The sequence below is a fragment of the Tupaia chinensis genome, unplaced genomic scaffold, assembly GCF_000334495.1.
Source record: "Tupaia chinensis unplaced genomic scaffold, TupChi_1.0 Scaffold139733_1, whole genome shotgun sequence".
Lineage (NCBI taxonomy): Eukaryota > Metazoa > Chordata > Mammalia > Scandentia > Tupaiidae > Tupaia > Tupaia belangeri.
Window position 1 is genome coordinate 1,454,553 of NW_006199613.1, and position 9,161 is coordinate 1,463,713.

The 9,161-nt window shown below is 52.6% G+C and overlaps 1 protein-coding gene across 1 annotated transcript in view; it reads left to right on the plus strand.

Moving 5' to 3' along the window:
• The window catches only part of FBXO3 (F-box protein 3), a gene marked incomplete at its 5' end in the record, with an annotated part of 28,630 nt that overhangs the window by 9,834 nt on the left and 9,635 nt on the right, over window positions 1–9,161 (plus strand). The window contains 6 exon segments of the mRNA XM_014593076.2: window positions 1–52; window positions 1,100–1,304; window positions 2,688–2,733; window positions 6,420–6,504; window positions 7,484–7,606; window positions 8,129–8,244. Coding sequence (XP_014448562.2) covers window positions 1–52; window positions 1,100–1,304; window positions 2,688–2,733; window positions 6,420–6,504; window positions 7,484–7,606; window positions 8,129–8,244 — 627 coding nt within the window.

A 9,161-nucleotide genomic window follows, 5' to 3' on the forward strand; every position in this document is an offset into this window, starting at 1 on the left:
ATTGCCGCTGCTCCTACCGGATCCACAATGGCCAGAAGCTGGTGGTTCCTGGGTGAGACGCCCGAGGCCGCGGCTGTTCAGAGGATGCGAGTCATTTTCCAATTAGCAATGAAATAAGTTATATTCACAGTCACCTCTGACAGATTAAAGGGGTATAGAAGTTCCCCCTTTCTCCTTATAGCAACCTGTATGACAAAATCGAGCTCAGATTAGATTTGACCAAAATAAGTCTTCCATGAGAACGTCATTTCTACCCACATATCCTTTCTTTAATTTTTTTTTTTTTCTGCTAGAAGGCCCTTACATGTGCCAGAGGGAGGAAGGGAGGAAGCACCCTTCAATGGAGAGTCCCTTCTCCATCTGGGACTCTGGGCACACACACACACATGCTCCCAAACAATCTTTAAGCCACTGGTGCTGAGATTCAAACCGTGTGGCCGCCCATGTGGGATCCGGTTCCTTTAACCTCGAGGCCACGGTGCTGGCCTTACCCACACATTAGAGTGTTGGGGGCAAGCCAGTGGGGTGGTGTTTGAGGCACCTGATCCCACGTGGCCGACTGCGCACTTCAAGGCCTGGACCTGATGGCTTAAAAAACAGACCAGGCATATGTGCATACATGCCGAAATTCCCAGGAGGGGAAGAGGGGACTGTGACATAGCCACCCCCCAGGGGGGCCTCTCTCTGGTGAGCACACGTGCCCTTTAGCACATTAAAGAGAAAAAAATAAATTGAAGTATTGGTATTTGTGGCTCAGAATTGTCACATTAATCGTACTTAGAAAGCTGTTGCTGGCCAGCTCCGTGGCCCAGCAGTAATGCACTGCTGCTACGACTCCAGATCCCACCTTGGCCTGCTCAGTGCCAGAGCCAGCAGCCATGCAGCCAGCTCCCAGGATCCCACGGGCTGGAGGGCTGGAGAGAGGGGGCCGTGGCAGGAGCAGACCTTGTGGAGGTGCTCCTCTCTGTCCTACTCACACGTGAACATGCTCTGTCACGAGTAAAGACATTCAGGAGGAAAACGGAAGTTGTCAGTGTGAAATTCCTCATCATAATGGCGGCATGGCACTGCAGTCCCATCCTGTCTGCTGTTCCCTCAGGTTGCTAGGGAGTATGGCCCTGTCTAACCACTACCGCTCGGAAGATCTGTTGGACGTGGATACAGCCGCCGGGGGCTTCCAGCAGAGACAAGGCCTGAAGCACTGCCTCCCTCTCACGTTCTGCATCCACACCGGTTTGAGCCAGTACATAGCCGTGGAAGCTGCAGAGGGCCGGAACAAAAACGAAGTTTTCTACCAGTGCCCCGTAAGCGAGTGGCGAAGTGCACTCCAAGATGGTTCTGATGCGCACACACACACACGTGTGCTGGGCGTGTCAGGGCTGTAAAGTGGGTACAGGGTGTCACCTGTGTTAACTGACCTGTCCAAGCAGAGAGTCAGTGCTCCGGCCAGGCCAGAAGGGGGCGTCGCCCTGGACAGATGGCGCAGACCACTGCCCACCCGGGGAGTGTGACAGGACGGCCATGTAGGTGTCAGGAACGGGGACCCTGTCCACCCGGGGAGTGTGACTGGGGACGGCCATGTAGGTGTCAGGAACAGGGACCCTGTCCACCCGGGGAGTGTGATGGGACGGCCATGTAGGTGTCAGGAAAGGATGAGGAGCTGTGTGCTCATAATTAGCGGTGATGTATGTTTCTCACTTGGGAAAATTAGCTTTTGCGCATTCTCTAATTCAAGCTGAGCACAGTGGAAACTTGTGAAGCTCTTCACTATTCGACTTGTTGAAAATGTAATTCCTTTTTAGACTTTGTTATGGTCTTAATGTAATCACAGGGAGTGTCATGGCATTTAGCTTTATTTTTTTCTTCAGTTCTCAATTGCCTAGATTCTGCTTTATTTTTGCCTAGATGTGAACTTTTTACTTAAAAAGGATTATAAAACAAAAATTGCTTTTAATGGTTTTATGGGACATGTGACTATGTATAACATTGTAAATATTTAATATGCTCATAAGTTTTCTTTGTTTTGCATGTTTGTTTTAGAGAGAGATTTTTGCTATAGGGCATATGCACTCGCCAGAGAGACAGAAAGTGAGAAATCACCCCCTGGGTGGATGGCTACACCACAGTCCATTCTCCTCCAATCTCGTGAGATTTGGGCATGCATGCACGCCCAGCATGAGTTTTTAAGCCACCAGACCTAGGACTTGAACTACAGTCAACTACATGGGAGTCCAGTGAACAACCATTACACCATCTGTCGGTCCCAGCTTTTCATCTTTTTAAGTGTTTTCATGTCTTACCTCATTTTTTACTTGACGCTTGTTGATAAGACGGTGGCGTGGTCTCCCACTTACCGCGAGAAGTGACTAGCCTGAAACCGGTCGGGTCTCTTGACTGCTCCCAGAGCCCTTCCTGCTAGAATGACCAACCACATCCTCTTACTGCACTCCGTCACCGCTGTCCACCATGGCCGCACTCGCCTTTGTTGCGGCTGTGACAGAAGAGAGCGCCCGGCCTTGTCCCTGGGCTCTCCGGATCCCGGCCGTGGGAGCTGCCAGAGTGGGGTATCTGAGGGTTAAGTTATTGCTGTTTTCATCTGTTTTGCCTTTTCTTAAAGGAAAGAAAGATAATGGACAATGAGAAGACACATGGAGTGTTTTATCAGTTATGTTCTTTCTCTCACCTAGGACCAAATGGCTCGGAACCCAGCTGCTATCGACATGTTTATCATAGGTAGGAGAGGAACGTCTCTTTTCCCTCTTCCTCGTGGTTAAATTAAGTTGGTGAGGACTTCTGCAGTTACTTGAGCAGCTAGCTGGTTGTTTCGTGTTTCACGACTTTGCGGGAGTTGGTGTGTGCAGGGCCGCACCCAGACTCGACACCAGGACGGCTCGGCTGTGTCTGATGGTGCAGGGCTGCACCCAGACCCGACCCGGGACGGCTCGGCTGTGCCTAACTTCTTTCTCTTTGGAGGAAGACGTGTTCGATACAGCCTGGTCCTCTGAGCTGCCCTGCAGAGAGTGAGATGCACAGAGGTGTCGGGGGTGGTGTGTCCCGTGATGCACACCTGCATTCCCACCAGTCCCATCCGTGTAAACGGAGATGCAGACCCAGAAAGCAGCCTCACGCGTGTTGGTGCAGTGGTGATGCCGTAGTAAGGTATAGCCCCGTCCTGTCGGACCGCGGGAGGCTGTCTTCGGAAAGCTCTGCACAGACCAGGATGAACACGCACCCGTCAGCTCCTGGGCTTGGAGGGGTGTGTCTTTCAGGTTTTTGAGAGCCTCCAGTTTGTCTGCAAGTGCAGCTTACCCCTTTGCTGTTCATGCAGCGTCGTCTTGCTTAGATTTTGTTCCCCTAGGAGAAGCGTCCCACTATCCACTCTGCCTTTTATTTTGTTTATTGTAGGCTTTGCTATAGGTCACGTGCACTTGCCAGAGACAGACAGACAGAGGAAGCCAGAAATCTCTGCTCCCTCCAGGGGACAGCTGCACTGCGGTCCCTCCTCTGCTCTCCTCTCTGATGCGGGCATGCGTGTACGTGTGTCAGTGGTTTTCAGCCACTGGGTCTAGGACTCGAACCTGGAAGTTGGCTGTATTGGATCCGCTGCCTTGGCTTACGCTGTTCCTGCCGGCCTCCCACTCAGCCTTTTACAGGCACTACTGAGATAAGTGAGACTCCATTTGCTGCTCGTTCAGGGTCTTGCCGGCCAAAGAGTCTGCACTCAATTGTATCTTCTAGTTGGAACCTCGAACAAAGTAGAAAAGGACTTCAAAACTTTGTGGGAAACGAAAATAAAATAGAAATCATAAAACGTTTATTTTATTGATAAAAATTTGAATCCATTGCACTTTTCCATAAGATGCATTTTCCACGACCTCTTGAAGACCTCGCAGGTCCTGACCCTAGCCCGGCAGTGCTGCCGAGTGGGAACTCCACTGCCCGGCTCTGGTGCGCCTGCGAGGCTGCCACCCTTGCTCCATCTGACCTGGCGGAGGACTGCCTGCCACAGAGTCTGGTCTGATGGCATGCGCTCCATGGCAGCTGCACTTCTCCGCACGGGAGCAAGGCCTGAAGTTGTGGGCCACTGGGTGACGGTGACTGGTCAGCTAACACCAAGCAGCAATGGAGAGGGCAGCTTCCTACAGGCGGCACCGACAAGCCCCTAGGTCTGTCGGAGAGACTCTGAAGCAGGCTACTTGCAGCTGAGCTACCTCAGGCCGGGTCAACTGTGCCTGGGTTTGGCTGAGTTTTACTCTCTCAGAATTGTGGATTACCGGTGCTCGGTGCCCTGGGCAGGTGTTCAGGAGGACTGGAACCCTCTTCGGTTAGTGTAGTGGCCTGCTGTCCTCACGGTGCATGCCATAGTGACAGGGACGTGGGGACACGCTGTGCTGGGTTCTCGCTCACAGACCATGAGGCTTCGATGTGGCGTTTTATCCCATGAGGCATACAGAACGATTTTTTATTTTTGAAAGGTTTTTACTATAGGGCACATGCGCTACCAGAAAGACAGAGAGAGACAGAGAGACAGAAAGTGAGAAACCACCCCCCAGGGGGATGGCCACATCACAATCCCTTCTCCATTCTCCTCTCGGGATCTTGGGCACGCATGCACATGTGCCTGGCGTGAGTTTAAGCTACCGGATACGGGACTTGAACCATGGTTAACTACATGGGAATTCAGCTAGATAGCCATTACGTTAACTGCTGGTCCTCAGAACGATTTTTTAAACTCTTCAGGAAACCATTTGTTTTGGGAACCAACAGTTAGTGTAATGGCTATGTCGCTGGACTCCCACGTAGTCAACCGCTGTTTGCGTCCCGGACCCGGTGGCTTAAAACTCACGCCGGGCGCGTGTGCGTGCGTGCCCAAGATCCCGAGAGGAGAATGGAGGAGAAGGGATTGCGGTGTGACCATCCCCCCTGGGGGGCGATTTCTCGCTTTCTGTTTCTATGTCTCTCTCTGTCTGGCGAGCGCACGTACCCTATAGTGAAAAGCCTCTCAAAGAAAAAAAAATCATTTGTCTTAAAAACACCAACTTGGCCTTCTGTGAATTTTAATGACATTATTTAGATAGTTCCTTATGTCTTGCTCAAGGTGGAAGGACGATCAGTGACCTTTGAACTCAGCAGTGTTGAGTGAGTGCCAGCTCAGCATGGGCCACTGATGGAAGTGAGGGAGGGTCGGCCTTCGTGGGTCACTTTCTGACATTGAAGCCTTCAAACTTGCACGCTGTCTACCCTCACGTACAAGCCAGGCTGCGTGTTCTGTCACCCCCAAAGGAAACAGCACTGTTACAGTCAGCGTCTGACATGCAGTGCAGTGGCACGGGCAGCCGGGTCAGTCAGAACCACTTAGGAGAGTCAGCGGACAGCATGAAGTCGGAGACCAGCTTGAGCCAGGCCTGCGTTGTGGTGCAGTCGGCCGCAGGTCCCATGGCGTCCTGCTCCCTTGCTAGACGGAGGAGCAGAACCCACTGATCAGTTGTCTCCCGTGCCGTGGAGGTTCACAGGATCTTCCAAAAAGTTTATGGATTTTTATTTATTTATTTATTTATTTTTTGCTATAGGCACACATGCTCACTAGGGAGAGTGAGAAAGTGAAAGTGAGAAGTCAACCTCCTTGGGGGTGGCCATACTATAATCCCTTTTCCAGTCTCAAGATTTTGGGCATGCGCATGCGTGCGCCTGGCATGTTTTCTGAGCTACTAGGTCAGGAGTGAACTGCAGTTAGCCATGCGATATCCAGCTGCTTCAACCTCCACGCCACTAGCTGACCCAGAAAATGCATATCATGAAGAGCTATGCATGAATCTCAAACAGTTTTTGCACCAAAATTCGTACTTTAATTCCATTCTCCGTGAACTTTTTGACGTGCCTTCATGTGGTCTGGTTTGGGCTGTGCCGGGAATTCCCTGCTTTATGAAGTGCAGAGGGCCACTGCAGTGAGTCCAGTCTCCGTTAGATCACTTTGGGACTGACTTGACACGCAGAGCTCCCCACACCACATCCCTGGTACGTGTCCAGATGAGCCTGTTCCCGCTGGGATTTTGCAGACGAGTCAGAACAGTGCGGCCCATGGGTGTCTTCCCTACCAAGTCAGTACCCACCCGGGGGTCCTCACTCCCTGGGAGTCTGCGCCGAGGCTTCTCATGGTGTCCACCTGGACATCGCTGTGTGGCCATCGTTCTGTGTGCCATGGCAGTTACAGACAGGAAGCTCTGAGCTCTCATCAGAGCACATGAGAGAGTCGGTGACTTCATTGTCAGTCTAGAGGTTCAGTGGTGTGAAGGTAGCTGGAGACCACACACGCTCCTGGTCTCCGTGTCACCTCTCGAGCACAGAGAAGCACGTCCGTCTCCCTGTTCTGCGTAGACCTCACAGGGACTCTGTCTTCTCCCTCCCTCCCCTCCCTGCAGGTGCTACTTTCACTGACTGGTTCACCTCTTACGTCAACAACGTGGTCTCAGGGGGCTTCCCCATCATCCGAGACCAGATCTTCAGGTATTTCATTTGGGGCTTTTGTGCCGTGTTTATTTTAAGTTGGAGAAAAACCATCCTTCACAGCTGTGACATGAAGTATCCAAAGAATGTTAATAACAGTCTTCTGTTACTGTAAGTCTCAGTATTTTATTATTGCTTGAAAGCCAAAACAGCCAACACTTAAACAACCAGTATGTTCTTATCTTGAAGAATCAAGGCACGGGCCAGCCTGTGATGTGGCAGTTCAGGCAGCTAGATGCCACGTGGCCAACTGCATGGTTCGAGTCCTGAACCTGGCAGCTTGAAAAACAGCTGGCACATGTATGTGCGTGCCTAGACTCCTCAGAGTAGGACGGAGAAGGGATTGCGTTGTGGCCATCGTCCTCCCGCCTTCCCTTTCTTTCTAAGGACTGCTCATGTCCTAAGGCAAATTAAGAAATAAATAAAAATGTTCCCCCAAACTGAAAAGAAAAAATTAAGAGAAAAAACTGGTTTTGAGTAAAAAGCTATGGCTTTATGGTGCTATTTACTTTCCTTTAGAAGAAAACAAAATGTCGTTCGCCAGTTAGTAAGTCTTTCGCGAAGAGCCATTCATGTCGCCTGAGGGGCACTGGCCCTGCACCCGGTGCATGGCCTCCTGGCGGACAGAAGCGATGCGTCAGTCAGGAGAGAGGCTCGTGGAGCTGGCACACTGGCACACTCGCCTTCACCCTGCTGCCCGTGTGGCTGGGCTTCAGACGCCCCAGAAGGTCCCTTAGCTCTGAAAACTGAGTTACGTCCTTTTCCGTTTCCAAACGAGTTTCAGATCCCTTATTCGAACCTGACACTGAACCGTGGCCGCTCGCACGGTGTCGCTGACGTTTCTAGGTTTGTTCCTGGTTTAGCTGGGCGGTGCCCAAATAGTATTTAAATGTTTTATCTGAAGTTATAAGGCGTTTGTCCCATATCTCCGTCTCTTAGAACTCTTCGGCGATGCTCAGGCGTTTCTGTCTTACCCCAGGTACGTGCATGACCCTGAGTGCGTGGCCACGACGGGGGACGTCACGGTGTCGGTCTCCACCTCGTTCCTGCCGGAGCTCAGCTCCGTCCACCCGCCCCACTACTTCTTCACGTACCGGATCAGGTGAGGCTGGCGGCCGGCTTTCCGCAGCGCAGTGTGGCGTGTGCGTGTGCCACCCCGTCTGGCCTGACGGGGAAGACACGCTTCGGCAGGCAGCTTCTCGCTCAGGTTTGGAGGACGGTGGGTGGGTCTTCTACCATAGAGTGTTCAGAAAGTAACTGGACTTCGGTAACGTCCAGGCCGTCTGAGTCATTTCTTGCAAGTATACCTGGTGTAAAGGACTGCGCCCGGTCTCATGGGAAGTGGGGCGCTGAGTTAGAATTGCCATTACATCCCATGTTACAGTCGGAATGCATTCTAGGTGCGATCCAATTGCTGAAGATAAAGCCATTAATTTCACATTTAATAACCTAATAAATATTTACTGAGTGTCTCAAGTATGTCAGACACAGTGGTAGGCATTGGATTTGATTAAATGAAAAATAGGCGTTTTTACGGCTGGCTTTGTGGTACAGTGGCATTCCCCCCGTAGCGTTCTGACAGAGCAAGCCAGGACGGCTGGTCTGTGTCCCCATACCCCTGCAGGATCGAGATGTCCAAGGACGCGCTCCCTGAGAAGGCGTGCCAGCTGGACAGCCGCTACTGGAGGATCACCAACGCCAAAGGGGACGTGGAGGAGGTGCAAGGCCCCGGCGTGGTCGGTATGTACGCCGAGGTCTGGCTCCGAGGAGACGGGCTTCACACCCTAGGTGTGAGAATCAAGGCCGTTGTCCTTTGCTTAGAAACGGGAGGAGATGCCAGCTGTGCCCCAGCAGGGATCAATGACCAGAGGACGTAAGTAGCCCACAGAGCTCACCAGCAGGAGTGACCGATGAGCCAATTAAAGATGGGCGATTGAGCTGAGCAAGTGCTTCGCAAAGAAACACAAATAGCCAAAAAGCATACGAAAAAGAAGTGCTGGCGAGGCTGTGGAGAAAGGGGGTCCTGGAGCAGCGTGGGAGGGAATGGAAATCAGGGCGGCACTGTGGGAGACAGTGTGGGGTCCCCGCGAGAAGCAGAGCTGCTGTGTACGGCCCTGTAACCCCACTCCTAGCGCACCCACAGGGGAGGCAGCGAGGTGGCCGCGGCCTGTTCAGGGGAGCTGCGGCAGGAAGCCGCCTGCGTGCCGACCGCTGGGCTTGGGCAGAGCGTGTGCCTTGTGCGCAGCGGGATGCTGCTTAGCTGGTAGGAGAACGTGGGCTCCCCGTTCGAGGCAAAGTAGGTGGATGCGGGAGAAACTGGCAGGTGAGCGAAGCCGGGCTCTGCAGACAGACCGCGTGTCCTGACTTCCGCTGGAGCCCACCCCGACTAGGCAGGGGGGCCGGCAGGTCTCGGGAGTAGAAAGGGGCAGGCGCGGGAACCAGCAGTTAGCGTAATGGCTATGTCGCTGGACTCCCACGTAGTAGACTGCGGTTCGTGTCCCTGACCCGGTGGCTTAAAACTCACGCCGGGCGCGTATGCATGTGTGCCCAAGATCCCGAGAGGAGAATGGAGGAGAAGGGATTGCGGCATGACCAACCCCTCTGGGGTGTGATTTCTCACTTTCTGTCTCTCTATCTCTCTCTGTCTGGCGAGCGCA